General features: G+C 40.4%; 1 protein-coding gene across 1 annotated transcript in view; it reads right to left on the reverse strand.

Annotated features, from left to right (window-relative positions):
* The window catches only part of LOC136879283 (polycystin-2-like protein 1), a 163037-nt gene that overhangs the window by 55802 nt on the left and 84715 nt on the right, over positions 1-22520 (reverse strand). Inside the window, exons 6-7 of the mRNA XM_068229043.1 lie at positions 4652-4741; positions 548-700 (exon numbers count right to left, since the gene is read on the reverse strand). Of these exons, the coding sequence (XP_068085144.1) occupies positions 548-700; positions 4652-4741 (243 nt within the window). The remainder of the gene's footprint in view (positions 1-547; positions 701-4651; positions 4742-22520) is intronic.

Below are 22520 nucleotides of genomic sequence, written 5' to 3' on the forward strand. Positions count from 1 at the left end.
CTGATGGGGATTCAAACCCACGTCCTTCCAGGTGAACCAAGCACGCCTTTACCGCCTCGGCCAGGCAGCCCCTTCCTTAGAAATATCTTGAGGTTAAATGAAGTTTGAGGGCAACAGGTTTTGCAACGAGTAAGTTGTCAAAACACGAAGAGAAGAAAGAACATTATGAATGTGGCCAGTTTGTTGCTGGTCTACTGTCTGAATAAAAAAAGCTTTCTAAGCAAATTTTGGACAATATTTTATTTCTTTTGCACCATACCTCAAGTTCTTAAGTTATATTTCAATATTTATTAGGGGATAAGTGCATTATTTCCAGAAATCCAAGCCTTACTGAACTCTAACATTTACACAAGAAAGTTCACTTTTGCTGATAGAGACTAGCAGAGGGATTACCCAAGTTGATAATTTTTTAGGCCCCTCATCCAATGATTATCAATTAAAACTGGGTAACTAATATTTAAGTTGTTTTACTTATTGGTATATGGAATTTCAAGGAAAGTTTTCACACTATACTAAGCAAGCTTCCTTTGTTAGTAACAATACTTACCAACAAGACAAAAAATATGAAGAAGACATAGCTGAGGAAGTAGACAGGTGCTAAGAATCTGTTGGCTTTTTCAATGGCATCATATTCAAAGTCTCCAATGACAGCCCTGACTAGAGTGAGTATTGCTAACCCAAATGTACTGAAGTCATCAACCTAGGAGGAACAGGGTTGATCAGAAATTAAATTACTTGGAAACAATTAGATATTTTGACATGCTATATCAAGCAAATATTAATGTGTCCCATTATCTAAAATCAAGTCATTTTTGTACAATCAAAATACAGTATAAGAGCATTTTAATTCAAATCTCTCAATTTTTTTACTTCCTTGGCATTATTTGAACAAAACTTCCATTTTGTCTGAAAGCTTACTGTATTTTCACTGGATGCACATTGTAAGACAAATTTAACATACAACTCTTGATCATAACTTTTCAAGCCTCTAAAATGAAACAACAAAATAATTTTTGGTACAAGCCTGGCAGGTCGAATACAAAATGAACTTTTAGTGCTATTTCTGCTCTTAACTCAGCATTACTCTCTAGGTCTTTACGAGCACCATTACTCGCTAGTGAGGGTAGCGCTCACCCTTACGTTTAAAGGCCATATTATGCCCATATAAAGGTGGAGGTATTTTTAATACGTCAATTAGAGATCGTTATTTATTTAGGTTCACAAGCGAGTGGATTGGCTGCGTATGTTAACGCGATTCAGCTATGAAGCCAAGCTCTGCATTTGGGAGATGCGTGGGTTCAAACTCCACCGTCGGCTGTCTTGAAAATGGTTTTCTATGGTTTCCTGTGTACACTTTCAGGCAAATGCCGGGTCAGTTCTTATTCAAAGGGCACAGCTGATTCCTTCTACTTCTTTATCCAGTTTTATTCACTATCATTCATTCAATCTTTATTAGCTCCTCAACTGAGGTTGGCAACAGGAAGGGCATCCGGTCATAAAACATGCAATATAAATTCACTTCACCTCATCTCTGACCTTGTATCAAGAAATGGGACTAATGGATAGACAAACAATTTATTTACAAACAGGAATACTTAAATTTAAACACGGGTCCGATGACCTTCAATGTTAGGCCCCTTAAAACAACAAGCATCATCATCATCATCATCAAATTTAAACACATTTGAGATAGGAGGAGTATGCTTAGTATGAACTAAATAATGCAAACATACTATAATTCAGCATAATAGGAAACAAACATTTTACGCATTCAGTCATCACTTCTGTTGCTTTCAGCACCTTTTATGTCCGACTCGTTGGCTGAATGGTCAGCATACTGGCCTTTGGTTCAGAGGGTCCTGGGTTCGATTCCCGGCCAGGTCGGGGATTTTAACATTCATTGGTTAATTCCAATGGCCCGGGGGCTGGGTGTTTGTGCTGTCCCCAACATCCCTGCAACTCACACACCACACATAACACTATCCTCTACCACAATAACACGCAGTTACCTACCCATGGCAGATGCCGCCCACCCTCATCGGAGGGTCTGTCTTACAAGGGCTGCACTCGGCTAGAAATAGCCACACGAAATTAATTAAAGCACCTTTTATGGAACCCTGTTTCGGGGTTTGAACATTTGTAGTGAGAGCATGGAGGCCCCACTTGGTAATTTCATCCTTTCCTAAATAAATGGAATACAGCCTTCAATCAGCAAAAGTGGCTCTTCTTCCTCAGAACTTGCAGACACTCTGTTTCACAGTTAGGATCACTTTCGTATACCTCATCTCTTTCATTACCATCACTTTTGGTGTTCAAGTCCACTTCCTCCAAATTTTCACCCAACCACAAAATTATCTGATCAGTGGATGCCATTATAACTTGTATAAATTAACTAACAACAGTCAGTATAAACATTTCACATTAAACACAAGCATAAGACAAACCTTAAACTTAGCGCAAAATTGAGTAGCCCTATTACTTGCTACTCAGTGCACTGCTCATCAAACATGCACTGTCGCACCTAACAATGGATTGAGGGACTTGGTTTTCAAAGATAATGGAAATAACTTACACCTCCCCTTCCTAACAATTGTTTGAAAGGTATACGAAGTTTCAAAAGTAGAGGTATTGTAACATTCCAATGAAAAGTAATATACTGAGATGAGCGTCGCGCTCACCATGCAAGTAACCATCTGTTAAAAAAAGGCACACTCTGCACATAACTTTAAATAATAGGATTGAATGGTTTGTTAAAATTAATTCATTGAGAAGGATTCATTAAGTATTAAGTGGCAACAGCATCATCATTCTATTGAATAGTAACTTGTAAGACTCCACAAAGTTATAAAAGATATTTTAGAGTGAGGAAATCAAATGGACTGTATTGCTATTGACATTTCCAAGGCTTTTGAAAGGGTAGATCATGGGAAACTACTGATAAAAATGAGAGCTATCGGACTAGACAAAACAGTGGCTAAGTTTCTGGAAACAGATCTCAGAGAATTACAGTACATGAAGAATTATCTGATCCTGTAACGACAAAGAGTGGGATTCTACAGGGCAGTATTATTGGACCTTTTTATATACGGTATATATATAATATGAGTAAAGAACTGGAACCAAAGAAAAGGCTTTTTGCAGATGATGCTCTACGGTATAGAGTAATAATTAAGTTACAGTATTGTGGGCAACTGTAAGAAGACCTTGACAATGTTGTGAGATGGACAGTAAGCAATGGTACGATGGTAAGGGGGAAGGAAGTAAGGTTGTAAGTTTTCAAGTCCTCTCAGTTTTGATTACTGTGTTGATGGAGTGAAAGCACCACATGGGGAATCACTGTAAGTACCTAGGTGTTAATATAAGAAATGAGCTACATTCAGGTTCATTGATAGGATTGTAAATAAAGAGTATAAATCTCATCATAGGGTTATGAGGGTATTTCAGGGTTGTGGTAAGTATATAAAGGAGAGGGCATATAAGTAACTGGTAAGACCCCAGTTAGAGAATGAGTTCAGTGTATGAGACCCTCATCACAATTACTTTATTTGAGGACTGGTAAATTTCGAAAGGAAAGCAGCATAATGATGATTTAGGATGATTTCCATCAAAGTGTAGGGTCATACGATATAAACTTCATGGTTTTGATCTGTATTGAATTGTGATCACAATAATAACTAAACTTATGTTGCAATGGTCCACCTTTTCAATACTATATTATGCAATGTTTACATTATATTTTTAATCTAGGAACTAGTTTTGGCCTTGGCTGGCCATCCTCAGCCTTAATGCAAAACTGTACAAACACATCTACTAACTAAAACAAATCTATAAACATACACAAATTATGTTAAAAAGTGTTAAAAGAATCTGGGATGAACTACGTGCACAACTCGTAAAATATGACAAAATTAAAATCAGGCTTTAATTTTAACAAGATGCAACACATCTAAGAATTTTAGAGCCTGATTTTATTTTAATTTCATCATATTTTACGTGTTGTGCACATAGTTCATCCTAGATGCCTTTAATACCTTTTAACATCATCTGTGTATGTTTATACATTTGTTTTAGTTATTAGATGTGTTTGTACAGTTTTGCATCAAAGATGATGATGGCCAGCCAAGGACGAAACTAGTTCGTAGATTAAAAATGTAATGTAAACATTGCATAATATAGTATTGAAAAGGTAGACCATTACAACATAAGTTGAGTTATTATTAAAGTATAGGGTTTTAGTAAATGTTGCAGACTTCATGCTGGGAAGACCTGTGGGAAGGAGACAAGCTTCTCAACTAAGCGGTATGTTATTAAAAACTATTTAATATAGTATATGCTTGGTCCACCTTGTCAATACACTTTTGTAATTGAAAATGATTTATTCAGACATGTTTCAGGAACACAGTACTTTCCCTTCATCAGTGAAGTCCAATCAAAGAATAAGAAACAATATAACACTTTCTTTTGTTTAGCCCAAATCTAAAGTAGTATTATATCATAATTCACCATATCAATGAATCACAATCAGGAGCCCATGGGGTGTGTGAAACTGCAAAGATTTGTAATATTTTCCACAGATTTTAATCAGAAGAAACCGAAAAGACTACAATACGGTATCTAATAGATATCCTAATAGAGAACTGTAATTACATACCATGGTACCAAACAGCAGGTGTCCCAGTTGAGCAAAGGCCAGGAACACAATGATAAACATGATCGTGAAGCCTCCAATATCCCTCGCACACTGTCAAATATATTTCACGCATTAGAATGTGATTACATTAATAAGTACAATGTGTTAGAACTATAGAGATTCAGCAATGTTGGAGATTCACCCAATATATAAGTACATCTTCAGGATAAGAGAAACATACAAACTAAACACTAGAGATGGGAAATGAGAATGCATATCTTGTGAAACGTGAGAACTTCTTAACTTTTGGTAGAGGTGGAATAAGGTTCCCTCAGCATAAATTAGATTATAGCCAAAGGTAAATAATGGAAATCTTACCTTGTACTCTCCATAGAGGAGAAAAGTGTTCACTAATAATGCCAAGGACCCACTAACCTGCCCAAAGAAGTACATTTACTGTTATAACCTAAGATCACTTATAACGCATTAGGTCTAATCTCGGATCCAGTTGAGCAACATCCTGGTTTCAACTTACCCAGGAAAGTCTGGGCGTCCCTTAACCAAATAAGAACCCAACATGGCAGATGTAAGTTCTGGAAGTTCTGGAGGACGTTTACTGTAACTGTTCAGATTTGCCTCAGACCATCCATCACATCGTCATGGAGTGCCCACTCCATAAATTTAATGACACAATGAAGGATATCCACAAAGCCACCGATGAAGCTATGAATTGGTTAAAAAAATTGCGTATTATTATTAATAAGAAAAGCGCACAAATGTGCAGAGAGTTAAGGTTCATTGTTCTTTGCTATATTCCATTAGTGATTTAGTGTGTATTCAGCTGTAGTTGTACTGCAGTTAGACATTGATCAGTCCTAATCTATATATATAAAATAAGAGTTTTGTCTGTACATTGCCCAGAATTTGAAAATAATGGTATTTCTGTATCGGTCATGTCCATAGTAACATGAAAATGCACTTTTTACTTTTCCGTAATTTCTGTCTGTCTGTCTGTCTGTCTGTCTGTCTGTATGTATGTATGTACACGCATCACGAGAAAACGGTTGAAGTGAATTTAATGAAAATCAGTATGTGAAGTCGGGGGATGAGCCTCTACAATCTAGGGTATAAATCATTTTGCTCACGCTGAGTGAAATGGTAGTTTAGGGGAAGGCCTAAAATTGAATTCTCAACTATTTATGTTATTAGTGGTCTAATGAAAATCGGTATGTGAAGTCCGGGGATGAGCCTCTACAATCTAGGCTATAAATCATTTTACTCACGCTGAGTGAAATGGTAGTTTAGGGGAAGGCCTAAAATTGAATTCTCAACTATTTATGTTATTAGTGGTCGTATTTTAAAGAAAATGGGTATGCAAAGTTGGGGAATAAGTTGCTACAATCTAGGCTATCAATAATTGTATTCACGCTGAGAAAAATGGTACTTTAGGGGAAGGCGTAAAATTCAATTCTCAAATATTGTTGTTATTAGTAGTCCTATCTTGATGAAAATCGGTATGCAAAGTCAGGAAATAAGTCACTATAGTCTAGGCTGTAAATTATTTTATTCACGCTGGGTGAAATGGTAGTTTAGGGGAAGGCCTAAAATGTAATTCTCAAATATTTCTTATTAGAGGTGTAATCGATGAATGCTACATAACTAAGGTTATATAGTATTAAATTTCCTATTATTCATGTCTTATACATTGTTACCGTACTGGCTATGATCACAAAGATATTCATGAATTTGGATTTTTGTTACTAAGTACATATCAGCGCCGAGTAACGAGAAAATGGGTAAACAGTATTTAATGAAAATCGGTATGTAAAGTCGGTGAATAAGAAACTACAGTTTATGGTATAAAATATTTTACAAATCACAGAGTCGAAAGAAAACTAAATGTGAAGGCCTATAATATAGAAAGCTCATAACATTGATCAACAATAACATTACATTGACCATTGTTTGTCGTGATGTGTTTTGTGTCTTCTGTTGCCCCTCATCTCCGGTAGATAGGATTACTGCTGTGTACAGAGTATTTTTTATTTGATTTACGTTGCACCGACATAGATAGGTTTTATGGCGACGATGGGATAGGAAAGGGCTAGGAGTGCCTTAGGCCTTAATTAAGGTACAGGCCCAGCATTTGACTGGTGTGAAAGTGGGAAACCACGGAATATCATCTTCAGCGCTGCCAACAATGGGGTTCGAATCCATTATCTCTCGGATGCAAGCTCACAGCTGCGCACCGCTAACCACACGGTCAACTCGCCCAGTCGTACAGTGTGTAACAGCCTGTCTGAATATTGAAGGGAAGTAGCTGGGGAGTTAGATAACTTTCTTCTTTAGCATGCCATTCCCCTGGTTTATAAATTTTTTGATACTACTGGTACGTAACACACTGGATCACCATAGCATTCGGGCTATTCAATCCCTACTCTGAGGCACTGATTGGAATGAACAATGTGCATATTTAGCGGAATAATGGCAGATGAGTGTTCATGGCAATCTGCGGCCTGGTCATCCCAGCTCTGGAACTTTGGACTATTAGATTGGCACCGCAATCTAACCGCAGCACTGTTCGTTAAAAGTGATAAAACGTGCGGTTTTCCATTTGATCGAGTATTTTATATGATAGCATTGCTTTTAATCGCTACATTCATACTTACGGTTTTGTAATGACCTATGTTGATTTCAGGTTAGGAAAACCACAAAGTCAGTCTTTCTGAGAATCCCGTAGCAAAGCACGGGTACATCAACTAGTTTGTAAATATTTAAACCTACTACTAATTTGTACGTATTTGTACTATCATAATAGTGTATCCTCTTGTCATATGAAATAAGTAAATAATTTAATAGCACATCATCCTCCATATTTCCTGCAGCTACTACCACTTTCTGATGATGATATGCTGCTTGCAGACAGTGTAAGAGATCTTCAAGTATTGTTGGAAAGGGTCAACACTGCTTGTAACAACTGGGGGCTCAAGATAAATGTGAAAAAGAAGTTCATGATCATGAGCAAGCGGAGACACTGATGAGATCAAGTGTGTTTGACAGTACAAGTACCTTGGTTGTAATTTGAATGAACAATGGAAGCTCAGCCAAGAGATTAAGGCAAGGACTGAGCATGAGCGTAACACCTTCTTTAAAATGAAGAAGCTCCTCAGCAACCACAATCTCAATCTAGATCTGAGGCTGCGAGTGGTCAGGGGCTATGTATTTCCCATACTATTGTATGTAATGGATGGGTGGACTCTAACCCAGGTCCTGTGGAAGAAGCTGGAAACCTTCAAAATGTGGATCTATTGGCAGATGTTACATATCTTGTGGACTGAAAGAGTAAGGAACATTAAACAAGAAGACTGAAGTACTCTTTTACATCAAGAAGCGGAAACCTGAATATTTTGGACATGTGATGCGGAGGGAAGAGTACAGGATCCTACAGTTGGTGATGCAGGGTAAGATCTCAGGACAATGGAGACCTGGCCGCAGAAGAACCTCCTGGCTGAAGAACCTGAGGGACTGGTTCGAGATGAGAGTGATGTCGCTCTTCCATGTTGCAGACTCAAAGACTAGAAGAGCCATGATGATAGCCAAACTTCAGACAATGGAGCTCAGATAGGAAGTATGAAAGTAAAGTGACTGATACAAGAAAGTGGTACCAACGCTAGGAGTTACTGGTTACCAACCCACATGCTCAAGCTGAGAGCTGTTGGAAATCTCCTCTTTTGGTTGTCTCTTACAATGGGCAGGCGATACCGTGGATGTATTCTACCGTCCGCACCCAGAGTGAGTATATTAATTGGCTGAATGGAGAACAAACTTTGCAATTATGAATTAAAGGAAGAAGAGGTGAAGAATGGTGCAGAATAGGATTAATGGATTTGCTCAAGAGCAGCATTCGATGAAGGACCATACTTGGCCTGTCTCAGATACATTCAGATAACGTACCAGGTTTCTGCATTTTTGGCAGAAACTTTTAATTGCTTGCAGGAGGGAAGGATCCATTTTTCGTTTCCTCAAAATTTCCCACAGTACCTTCCATAGCACCTTCTCGAATGCTTTGACCAGATGTAGGAAAGACATAAGTGTCAAGATTGTGCTCCAATTTCTTTTCACATATTTGTCAGATAGTGAAGATCAAATCCTGGGTGCTTCTTCCTCCTCAGAACCCACATTGCTCTTCCTCCAAGTGTTTCTCCACTTGACTTCTCAGTCTGGTTTCCAGGATTCCAGAAAATATTTTTCCTGGGATACTAAGCAGTGATATGCCCCGATGATTTTCACACAACCTATTGTCTCCCTTTTTGAATATCAGAATGATTGTGGCTAATTTCCAATTTTGAAGAATTTCTTTATTTTCCCATGCCAACCTTATCACTTTAAGTAGTAACTGCTCTTCTTCATTACCCATAAATTTGATAATTTCACGTGTTATCTGATCATGTCCTGCAGCTTTTCTGAGTTTGATATTTTTGATTGCTGCTCTCAGTTCTTCCACTGAGATCTCAGTTCCCACACATTGTACTTCTTCTGCAGGTTCTAGCAGTTCTAATTCTTCTTCTGTTCCTTCTCCTAGATGGTTTCCTGTATGTTCAAGAAGTTCTTCAAAATATTGTTTCCAACTTTTCATAATGCTTTCTTCAGTTGTCAAGAGTTCTCCATTCTCATCCTTGATAAATTTCAGGGGACATTCCTTCTCTGTCCTTAAACTCCTCAGGATTTTGTAGAGGAGTTTTTGATTCTCTGTAGAGGCTCTTTCAATCAATTCTCCAAACTCTTTCCAGCTCTGGGTCCTTGCAACTTTTACAACCTCCTTCACTACAGCCCTTTGAATCCTCAGGCATTTTGGTGGCAAGGTATTTTTTCCATAATGTAGTCTTCTTCTTCATTTGCTGATTCCACCATGATGTTTTCCTTCTGTTTGTGGTATGCCCTTGTGTAATTCCACATATTTGGGAGGCACTTTCTAGGATAACTATCTTGAATGCTACCCAAGTTGTTTCAATATTAGATTCATCTTCTAGTCCCAGTTCTTGTATTTTTGTATTGACAGTAATTTTATATTGTTCCTGTATGGCTGTTTCCCTTAAGTTATATGACTATCCTGGGATTATCTTTCTTTGGGGCTTTTCTTATTGTTCTGTGCCTTTGTATCCTCTCTGTTACATATTTTGCTACAAGAAGCCTGTGATCACTTCCTATCTCTGGACCTCTTTTCACTCTGGTGTCCCTAATGAATCTCATAGGTTTCTTTCACAATCATATAGTCAATAATTGATTTTTCACCACTTGCAGGTTCGACCCTTGTATACTTATATAGTATAATCTTTATGTCAGAATTTGGTGTTTGCTACGGGTAATCCGTTATCCAGAGAGAACTGCAACTACCTGTGACCATTGCTATTGATATTATCTTCTCCTTCTCTCCCTTTTATATCTGGCCATCTGCTTGGATTATTGCCTACTCTTCCATTCAGATCTCCAAGGATAATAATATCCCCGTGCATAGCTTGATCCAAAGTTCTCTGGAGCAGTTCCCATTATTCATATTTCTTTTCATCCCTTTCATCCTCATTTGGTGCATATGTGATTACCAGAGTGATGGGTCTTTCTTCTTCCTCTATATCAGGCCCTCTCAGGGTGCATGCACCTGTGTGCATGGTGCAAAAGACAACTTCGCTTGGTTGACCAGAGTGCAGACCCCACTCCTCGATTTGGAGCAATAGCGCTGCCTCTCTCTTTCCCCACGCCTGTCTCGCCTGCTCCGCCTGTCTTCCTCTTCCTCACTTGCTCTGTAGTGCTCCAAATCCGAGCCAAGTTGAACCGAGCTTAGGCGAGTAGCCCGGAGACGAGGTGTTGGTCTGAGCCGAGCTGTGTGGGACCGATGCACTGTGCACAGGAACTCTGCGCCACAGTTTGCACGCGTGAGATTTCGGGCGTTTGAGAGGCCCTGCTCTATATCCACAGTCATGATTCTCTCAATGAAAAATTTACAGTCCTTAACATTTTGAGTTTCATTCTTGTTAATCAATCAGCAAGCCTAGTCCCGCTCGGGCTCGTTCTTGTCTAGGTACACCACTATAGAAGAAAAGAAACCTGTCCCCTAACTGATCACAACCTTCTCCTTTCCTTTTTGTTTCTGTCACAGCTAGATAATGGACTGGGCACTCCTGGATCTCCTTCACAAGTTCTATTTTGTTCCCATTTATACCTCTTAATTTCCAAGTTCCTATGATCATGGCCCTTAATCCTCGCCAGTTCGTTGTCCTTTTTAACAGTCCGGTTGTCTCTCTTTGTGTACTTTTAGTAATGGGGTTTCGGAATAGCAGGGAACTGGCCTGCTGCTTCCTAAAACTGGTGGAAGGGCTGCTTCCTCATGGCCTCCAGACCTGCCATCTGGATAGTTCGCTTCTTTGTTGTAGTTCACAGTTACTTCCTGAGATAGTGCATTATTCTATGGTCAGAACCCTCCTCCTTTCTCAACACGGGCTTGGGACTGGCTGTGGTGGAGTTCATTAAAAGTACTAATGAAATAAATAGCATCGTAAAAGAAATAACATAAAATGATTAACAGAACAGTCACACTCATTATATATCAAGCCTGTAATCTTTTTCTTAGGATACCATCTCCCTACAAATGTTGTCAGTTGCATACATTAATTTATTAATTACAACTTAACCTTATATTAACCTTTTAGCAGCTCATATTGTGAGCGACTATCCGAACCCTCCATGCTGAATTACTTAAAAAAAATATAATGCCTCAAAATACACAAAAAATATGAAAATTGTGCAAGATATTTCACATGAACTCACAAATAATTCCAGAACAGCTTTCAGTTTTATTTTTTTCACAACAATTAAGAACAGAAAAAAAAGGGTTGTCCATGTGAGCCAAAATACACTGTTGAACATATTAGATATTATTTTGTTTATTTCAGTTTTTAAAATTTTCAGGAAGGTAGTTTTCTGCATATCTTCAGGCAATTTTCCTGTAGATACTGGCTTGACTGGTGCTGCTATGGTATCAGATGACATACATCCGCCCTCACTGCTACCATAGCCTCTACCCTTCTAAGATGACTTTCCACTAAGTTTTGGTAGATGTCTGCAGGTATTTTCTTCCATTCCTCCTGTAATATGGTGAACAGTTTTGTTCTGAACACCTGTTTTGGGACAGTCTGGTATGGCTGCCATCCAACACTAGTTGGGTTTAGATAAAGGCTTTGGGTAGGCCATTCGATTCCATTTACTCCCATTTTGACGTACCACTTGGTTATGGCCTTTGCTTTACGAATGGCTGCATTGTCAAGTTAAAAATAAAAATAATAATAATTCCGTGTGATACTTGTTTAGAGCTTGTGCTTCTAGAAATTTGCATTTCCATCTGCTACGACTTGGTTCGCTGCACCAAGAAGTTTTCCAGGCCGCCCCTAACATGGGGAACAGACGCTACGGGAATGGCAGAGTGCTTTTTAGGCGGCACTCACTCGCCTTGTCACATTGCCGTCACTGGATATATGTGGCATTTTTTAGAGACTATGGTGCCCTCCACAGTCCCACCACATCCTGGTGGCTTGATAAGCACGTTAGAAGAGTTTGGGATAGATAAAAAAACTAGAAATTTAATCAAAGAAACCATCACTGACACTACATCACAGGTTAAGTTTATGGGTATGTTGTCAAAACCATTCAAGATCGAAACAGGTGTCCGACAAGGGGACGGGATGTCACCACTTCTGTTTAATGTTATACTTGAAAAAGTGGTCAGAGAGTGGAGGAAGAGACTGATGGAATTAGGGGTGAAAAATGGAATATCACTGGGAAGATCTGGAATCAAAATTGACTGTCTAGCATTCGCAGATGATATGGCAATACTGGCAGAAGACACTGAAACAGCCAAGGTACAAATTGAAACACTTCAAGAGACTGCTGTAAAGACGGGACTTCAGATATCCTTCGAAAAGACGGAACTAATGATTCAGGACAAAAAGGATCCGACACAAAATATTGTCACCAAATATGGAACAATTAAAAGAGTACAGAAGTTTAAATATCTAGGGGAATGGATAACCCCAACAGGACTACCAGGAATAGCATTACAGGAAAGGGCAAGAAAGATGGAAGCAGCATACCAGTTATGTCGAAATGTCTACAATAAAAAATCAGTTTCATTCACTGCAAAAATCAGACATTACAACACTGTCATCAAACCAGAAAGTCTATATGCGATCGAATGTATTCCACTGAACAGGAAGGGCTTACTAGAAAACATTGAAAAGACAGAAAGGAAGATCTTGAGGAAGATACTAGGGCCCAGGAAAGTGGGTCAAGAATTTAGACTGCGACCAAATGAGGAACTATACAAAAGGACCGAAAAAATCACAACATCCTTCAAGAAGAGAAGACTCTGCTTCTACGGACACATTAAAAGAATGCCACCAGAGAGAACAGCCAAGCGAATTCTGGAATACATGGAGAACAGGAAGACACAAACTAGCTGGCTTAAAGGGGTCAAGGAGGATATGGAGGAAAATAATATATCACAGCAGGCAGTATACAACAGACAGGAATACAGAAAAATCATCAACAAAATTAAGGGATTCCAAGATCAAAGTAGCAAAAAACGGACCGGCAACAACTGGTCACGAGAACGTAAAGAAGCCCACTCCGAAAGGATGAAGAAGTACTGGGCCGATCGAAAGAGGAAGAACCGTAAATGAATGATGCTTAACGTGGTCCATAGTAGACCTATTCGAAAACAAGAAGAATTCCGTGTGGCTCCCTTATAAGGCATTCTTGATGTGGGTGGGCGGCGTGTTATTGTAGTGAAGGATAGTGTTGTGTGTGGTGTTGGGGACAGTCCAAACACCCAACCCCCAAGCCAAGGGAAATAACCATTTAAGGTTATCCAGCCAGGAATCAAACCTGGGCCCTTCTCAATTATAGGTGACTATGATGACCATTCAGCCATTCAGCCAAGAAGCCGGACATGTTAAAAATGAAAAGGGCTAGTTCCAAATTGTTGCTAGAGGGCTAGAAGCATGGAATTATAGAGTACTGTCTGATAGATTTTGACATTCATTGTTCAAGGAACAAAAAACCACTGGACCAAGACCAAACCATGAAAAACAGACCCACTTTATAATGCCTCCTTCACTAAATTTCACAGTGGGGACAATGTACTCCACCGAGCGAGATGGCCGTGCGGTTAGGGTGAGCTTGCATTCAGGAGATAGAGGGTTCGAACCCCACTGTTGGTAGCCCTGAAGTCGGTTTTCCGTGGTTTCCCAATGGCTGCTTCCTTTCCACTCCTAGTCCTTTCCTAGCCCATTGTCACCATAAGACCTACATGTGTGGTTGCGACGTAAAGCAAATAATAAAAGTACAATGCACTCCAATAAGTAACACGCAACTAACATTTGCTAGGTTCATACATGTCCTCCACCGGGCGAGTTGGCCGTGCGCGTAGAGGCGCGCGGCTGTGAGCTTGCATCCGGGAGATAGTAGGTTCGAATCCCACTATCGGCAGCCCTGAAGATGGTTTTCCGTGGTTTCCGATTTTCACACCAGGCAAATGCTGGGGCTGTACCTTAATTAAGGCCACGGCCGCTTCCTTCCAACTCCTAGGCCTTTCCTATCCCATCGTCGCCATAAGGCCTATCTGTGTCGGTGCGACGTAAAGCCCTTAGCAAAAAAAAAAAAAAAAGCATACATGTCCTTCGGGCTGCCACAACATGCAGCATGATTCACCACTCCACACAATGCTCTTTCATTGTCTATAGTTCACAGGTGATGTGTTTTACACCACTGTAATAGGCAGTGAGCGTTCAGTTTAGTGATCCTTGATTCACAAGCTGCAGTCACTCACAGAATCTAAGAGCAAACACCTCCTGACAAATGGTACAAGTACTGGCATCACTTCCAGATGCCATTCAAAAGTCTCTGGCCACAATTTCCTAGGAAGCTTGGCAGTATGGATTCACCACCCACTGTAGACATCAATGGTCCCCATATTCAAATGTTTTGGCTACCCTGGTCAAAGTGGGAGTTTTATAGCTCGCTGCTATTTCCATTTCTCTACTACATCACTTATTGTTCAACATGGTATTTGAAATTGTACAGAAATCTTATGGATGGAATGGCTGAATCAGAGGTCACTCATGAGTGATAATCATTTCCCTTCAGCCTCACTGAGCTCTTGACATATGTTTTTTGACCGCTGTAGCTAGTAAACATTTGCACTGAGCACTCGTGTTGTTACACTGTATACGCTTGCAATATGTTTGAGTGGCGTATAATATCAGTCTACTTACTTTCATGGGTGTCTGGTCATTATTGGCAATGTAGAGTATTTATTGGAGTGAGGAATTGTACAATCCATTTTCTTTGAATACCATGTGTAGCAATTATGTATATATTTCTTGGGATATCTTGTGTAGAAACTTTACATGCAGTGTTAGTACAATGCAAGTCAGGCAAACTCAATGTTTGAGGGGCTAGAGAGCCCTGGTGCTACCCCGTGTCTGCCCTCGACTACTCTCTGTTGCTATGGTAATGTAAGAATGTGTACCCTCCAATACTTGGAAGGATATTTGAATGGGATTTTGAATTAATTCGTTCGTATGTTTTGCTCTTGTTTGTGCTCAACTTTTCAGAACAATAATGATGAGGGGTGCATCGACAGTCAGCTCAGGTCTTAACCCCTCTTGGAAGGGCTTATAACTCATTATCAAATCTCACAACGGCAATGTTCAATGTTTAATATGGCATAACCAATGTACGAGTAGAAATGTATAACATTATTTATCACTTTGACGTTCATTTAAAAAAAATACCATGATAGGAGAAGATATCTCTGGGATGTGATGGTGCCATCCATGATGTGGCAGCATCTTCTGAAAAAATAAAATATCGTCATCTCGTAAACAAAGTGATTCATTTCAAGACTTCCGACAATGACATTTGCCATCACGTTCAGTGCTTCTCCGTGATCTGTGCGGCAAAATGTTTTCATTCACCAATATTCTTCTTATTTTAATGGACATGATATCTATCTTCTCTTTTTTTCTTTGAGTGCTATAGTTATCTACATACATTCAGAATTTCTGTGGGAATTCAGCTGAGTAACAGGACAGCTCCTTCAACACCTAAGAACTTTCATGATTTTGATTATATTTTCCCCTGTTACTTGAACCTTTTTTACAAAATGTTGGAGGTTTTTACACCTTTGTTACAATGAAAACTAATCATAAAGATGGATGTAATTGATTTAAGAAAAGTACCTATTTTGTTTTAATATAATTTGAATAAATAAATTGACGGAAAACAATCTGTGGGGAGATTGAGAAATTCCTGACTTAAAGACCTGTGCCACTAGTATGGACGAACTTCCATCGAAATCTTTTGAGTCGTTGTTTTGCAAGTTATCATAATCAATTGAATCCCCAAACTTTGCAGGGAGATGGCGTCCTAAGAAGACGACAGTACTACAGACATATTGCCAGTCTTCTCTTTGGTATAATAGCAAGTCTACAGAAAGTGTTCTTTTTTGCAACTAAACGGTCTACCTTCTTCAATGGTACTCTGAATGTATTTTTTGCTCATTTTTACTTCATCATCCATGATGTCCTTATGTAGAGTAGAACACTCTCCTTCTAATTCCCTGGGCTTCCATACAAAATGAAACCAATGTTTCTTTCTTTCTTTCTCCTCTTCATCCAAGATTACAGCTATCACTGATAGTTCATCATGGCACATTTGACTACCAAGTTAACTACATACACAGGATCTAGAAATGGAAAACACCATCACATTCCAGAGATGTGAGAGTGTGAAGTGGTCTTTAGTTCTATTGGTCAGATAACTGAGGTAATATACAGTGGAAGTCCATTATAACGAGAATCCCTAACAGCGAAAACCTACTCACTATAGCAGATTGTCGTTATATATGATTTTTTTGTAAAAGTCGGGAAAACCTCCATATTTATTATTACCGTGTTTTAATGGTAGGTAGAGGTGAAAGAAGGTGCGGGCGTGAACGGGTCTCAAACTACGGAATGAAAGTTAATGTAAAATTTAACAAGGTTATATTTTCTTTTCAAAAACAAAGAAATAACAAGCATGGCAGGTACAAAGTAGCAAGTCCAAAGGGTAGTTACAATATTTACAGGATTTGGGCTTCGCGCCCTGACTTCACAATGCTTGGGCAATCAGCTCAGTTTTACCCCAAACACAAGTTTCAACAGAGGGGCAGAAAACCCCATTCATGCCTAGGAGTCCTTGCTCCAAATTACACTGAAAAGCCTCCACGAGGCATACAACACTCAATTTTCAAAAGAGCCACACGCTCTCAACTTTAAGCCTCTCAAAGGCCACACCAAACTCCACCTTCGAGTTGTCCTCACTGGACATAGACACAGGGGTAAAATACCCAACCTACTGAGGTCTATTAAATGAAAAGGGGCAATTACATGACCTCTAAAATAACAATTTGAGAGGAGGCGATCTGCACTCCTAATACACTTGTTTTTAAAACCTAATCTGGCTCTAGGCCACTAATGCAAGGGCTAATCCCATACTACAGAGGTGACTTTAGAAAAGAGCAATTTGTTTTACATTAACGAAGAATAGGTTGAGAAAATAAGTTCACCTCAAAACAATGTGAGTGGGAGCTCGAGAGGGTTAGCACTCTCTATCCCAATATGCAGCTTTAAAAGAGAATAGATGAAAAGATTGGTTACATTTTAGGAAAAGGTTACATGGTGGAAACGCTTCGAACCCGCTCCGAGAGTTAAACTGCCAACCTAGCAAGAAAAGAAGTTATTAAGAGGCCATTACCTGGTGTTGAACAGCTGGAGAAGAAAGAGGCGCTTCCCGCCCCCTGCTATGTACTTTACACACTGAAAGATGGAACAGAAGTGGCCCGGAGACCCAAAAATCAGCAGTTTAAATACTCTCGCGGAAGGTTCTAGGCGTTTTAGGGAAGAGAACACCCGCCCACAATCACTTTATTGGCTAGGGTACAGAAACATGTCCAAGTTGGGGGAAGATACATCGGATTGGTCGGAAATTACTCAAAGAAATTCGGGATTGGATAAATCTAAAACAAGGGGAAAAAGAGGGGTATACAGCCAACTTAAACAATAACAGAAAGAAATTTAACAAGAAACAAACTTTTGAAATAAGAACTTCTCCAAAAAAAATAGTTCTTTCACTCCGCACTAGGGTGCACTATTGTTGATCTTCAGTAGTGTCCTCTAGAAGAGAAAGTTCACACTTCTTACTACAAGCAAAACAAAAATACGTCGAAAATGACACAGTTCAAAAACTCCAAAATTTCCAGGTAGAGACATCTTCTGAGAAACTTGAAAATTAATACTGTCCATAAAGTTCAGACTTCCTCCAGCAGAGGAGTTTCAACAGGCGCACATTTTAAATTAGCGGTGTGGAGGTGTACCGCCCGGTACAGACCTCCCCCCCCAAAAGTTCCTCCCGGGGTGACACATGAAATTGTTTGAAAACAAGGTCCAAGTTTTGATGTAGATATGGAGATTAATTGCCAAAAAAATTTATAAGATTTTCTTAATTTGGTTTGATTCAGTTTCAAAATTTTGTTGTTGCAGGTGAAGTACAGTCTTTATGTTTGTAGAAGTTGAATTCTGAAGATAAACTTTTAATACTTAAAAGTAATGAAAAATTTTGCAATGTCCACCAAATATTGCTGTTGAATTCCCAAGTGTAGTCATTGCTTATAGTAACTGTTCATGTAGTTGATGTTGATGAAGTTGGATGGCCAGACCGGCCGTTGCAGTTTGCGTCCAAAGGAGGCCGCTCGGACCCCTCAAGTACCCTGAGATACCACTCGCCCGCACTATGAGGGGAGCAGAGGTGTTGAAGCACGCCGCGCCCGCGGTGAACATATACAGGCTGCGGGCAAGTAGCAGGTCGTGCGCCGCACATCAGCCTAGGCCGGGAGGAGAGCTCCGGCTCGCCGTGCACATGTCGTCCTCGCTGGGGCCGAGGGGGCCCTTCCTCAAACCCAGTCGCGGCACGGCGCCGCGCGGCTGCGGGGGCACTGAAACATTAAAACTAGGCGGCAGAATTTTGTTGGACCATCATCATTTTTTTGAGGGCACAGGCTTGTTGGAGAGGTAGAGGGGCCAGCGGCGTGCAAATATCCATGGCATTTAATCTAAGCAAGCCACAGTGTGTATAGCAGGAGACGGGAGCGTGGTAATGGCCATGGTAAGGACAGAATGGCAGTTTAACGGATCGGGGAAGGTTTTACAAAAAATGCTTACATATAAAACAAAATAGAAGGAGCAGAATGCCTTAAGAGTGGAAACTCAAAAAAAATATAACCTTCATATTCCTATCAAATTATATGAAGCAAGTTGACACAAAATTTACACCGGTTTCACCTGGGACAGGTGAACCCTAAATATCCTCTCGGTGGCTGGATTGCTTACTAACAATGTAACCGGCGTAAGAAAATCGAGAATGATACAAGGCCCATGAAATCTGGGGGCAAGCTTGCCCGCGGGAACAAAGTTCTTGACCATAACTTGGTCACCTACCTTCAAAGGGGTGGGTCTCCGTCCACGATCATACCTTTCCCTAACCTTTTCATGAGACACTTTAAGATTGGCTTTAGCCTTCTTCCAAAGATCTTTAATGTTGTCCGGATCTATTGTCTCGGGTAGAATGTCACTCAGAGACCAGAGGTTAGAGAGCGGCGTGTTGGGAACAAACTTGAACATCAACGAGGCTGGAGTAAATTTATGTGATTCATGAACCGCCGAATTCAAAGCAAAAGCTAACCAATGCAGGGACGTGTCCCACCTGGAATGATCTTCATGATGATAGGCAATAAGTGCGGACCTGAGATTACGGTTAACTCGTTCAGCCAGAGATGGTTGAGGGTAATAAGCAGAAGTAGTTACATGAGAGATGGACAAGTCAAAACAGAATTTACGAAATAAATTAGATGTAAAAGCCTTAGCATTATCAGATACAATATATTGGCACGGACCAAAAGAAGCAAAAATAGAATTTAAGCAAGTAATGGTAGACTGAGCGGTAGCCAGCTTAGTCGGAAATAACCAGGAAAATCTAGTAAAGCCATCTACGCATACAAAGATGAACTTGTTAGCATTACCCTTTGACTGGGGGAAGGGTCCTACATAATCAATATACAGGTGTTCCATGGGGCGCGACGCTTGATGCGAAGACAAAAGGCCTACCTTGGTGGACATGGTGGGTTTACTGAGTAAACAAGATTTACAAGCTTTTACAAGTTCACGGATTTCACCGTCCATACCTTTCCAGATAAACATTTCACGAATCTTTTCAAGAGTTTTAAAGATACCCAGATGCCCTCCTAATGGGGTCTCATGATAATACTTGAAGATCATAGGTACAAGAACAGCTGGAACGACAACTTTCATCATCTTATCATGCCTCGATGGGCAACATAGAACACCATTCCTCAGAACATAAGGGACAACATGTTCCCCAGAAGAAAGGGTTTCCATTATCGGAGCCAGCGTTGGATCTTCACGTTGGTATTTCTCAATATCCCTAAAAAGCATGGGAGCATCTGTTAAGATGGCATTAACACCAGATAGTATGGACTCGGGAGGTGATGAACTGTCGACCGGTTCATGGGTCTCGACGTCGTTAGAAAACATACGACTGAGTCCATCAGCAACAACATTTTCGGTACCTCTGATATGCCTGACATCGAATTGGAAGGCAGAAATACGGATGGCCCAACGGGCTATACGACCAGTACGACGCGGCCTACCTAAGACCCAGCTTAAGGCTTGATTATCTGTCTCCAGGTCAAATTTGACGTGTTCCAGATAGAGACGGAACTTTTCTAAGGCGAATAAGACTGCCAAACCTTCGAGCTCATAGATGGAATACTTGGCTTCTTGAGCCGACAAGGTCCTAGATGCATAGGTGATGGGTCGCCTCCCTAGTTCAGTCTCTTGAAGAAGGACCGCAGCTACTGCTGACGACGACGCGTCAGTTTGGACGATGAATTTCTTCGAGAAATCAGGCATAGCAAGTACAGGGGCATTACAGAGAGCCAATTTAAGATCTTCAAAAGCGGCTTGTTGAGAAGGTCCCCACTCGAATTTGATGCCTTTCCTACGAAGAAGGTTCAAGGGCGCCGCTCTATTAGCGAAGTTAGGAATAAACTTCCTGAAGAAATTCACCATACCAATAAACCTGGCGATACCTTTAACGTCCTTGGGAGGTTTAAAATCACGGATGGGCTGTGTTCTCGAATGATCGACTGCAACACCATCAGGTGACACAATATGCCCTAGGAATGACATAGAGGGCTTAGCAAAGGCAACCTTGGACAACTTGACAGTTAACCCAGCCTTACGAAGGCGATTGAGAACTTCTCGCAGATGATCTAGATGTTCTTCGAAGGTTTCCGAAAATACGACGACATCATCCAAGTAGTGGTACAAGTATTCAAATTTGATGTCGGAGAAGACCCTATCTAGCAGCCTAGTGAGTACAGCTGCTTCCGTGGGGAGCCCGAAAGGCACGCGGTTGTATTCATATAAATTTCAGTCCGTGGCAAACGCTGTAAGGTGTTTAGACTCTTCGGCAAGGGGAATTTGATTATAGGCCTGATTCAAGTCCAAGATAGTAAAGAACTTGGCCTTACGAAACCATGAAAAACAAGAATGAAGGTCGGGAAGGGGCACAGATTGTAACACCACCTTCCGATTGAGAGCCCTGTAATCAATGACAGGCCTGAAGCCCCCTTGGGGTTTCGGGACTAGAAAAATAGGCGAAGAATACGCTGACTTAGAGGGCCTAATAATACCATCCTTCAACATCTGATCGATAATTTCTTTCAGAGCCTTCATTTTAGGTGGAGATAGCCTATAAGGTGGAAAACGGACAGGAATCGAATCCGTGACCTCAATTTTGTATTCAATAAGGTCAGTAACACCAAGAGTATCAGAGAACACCTCCGGAAAGGACTGACACAATTTGCGAATACTATCAGCCTGCTCCTCGGGTAGATGTCTAAGGTCTAACAACATCTCATCCTGGGTAGGCGAAATAGATGAACATGATACAGAATTACACTTTAACAAGGGAATGTTACAATTGGATGCAAATTTGAAAGTGCACGACTTACTCTGAAGATCGAGCACAAGACCAGTGTGAGAAATGAAGTCCGCTCCCAGTATGATGGGGCAAGACAAGTGCTTAGCCACAAACAGTTTGGTTTTCCGTGTAAATTTAAAAATACGAATTTTGACCAGTAAGGAACCTAGAATTTCTAATGGAGATGAATTAGCCGAAACATATAGAACAGGAGATGAGATATAGTCAGGTAGTTTACAAACAGATTTCAATTTAGAATACCATTCAGCCGAAATAATCGAACAGACACTGACTGAATCTAATAAAGCGGTTATAGGCTCATTGTTTAACTCAATCTTAAGAAAAGGAATAGGTGCGGGGGAATCCGCCGCAATCCTAAGACACTCTTTGGGACATTCAAAAGATGCATTTGAAAATTGCTCGTTCCCTGAATTTACAACCTGTTTACTAGGGGCTCAGTCTCGGGAAGATGGATTAGTCGACTCAGCCGAAGCCACTAGTCACTTTTTATTATTGGCATAGGTAGAATTTGCACCAGAAGTTGAGCAGGAGGGGGTGCTATTCGAATTTGGGCAATTCTTGGCGATATGTGAGAAAGCCCCACATTTAAAACAGCCTTGTGATGAACCAGCCCCATTACTTGTCCTACTAGATTTGATCAGTGGACACTTATTGCGAAGATGGTCAGGCGACTCGCAAGCATAACATTTACGAGGTGTGACTGATCGGCGAGGTGGAG

The sequence above is a fragment of the Anabrus simplex genome, chromosome 8, assembly GCF_040414725.1.
Source record: "Anabrus simplex isolate iqAnaSimp1 chromosome 8, ASM4041472v1, whole genome shotgun sequence".
Taxonomy (NCBI): Eukaryota; Metazoa; Arthropoda; class Insecta; order Orthoptera; family Tettigoniidae; genus Anabrus; species Anabrus simplex.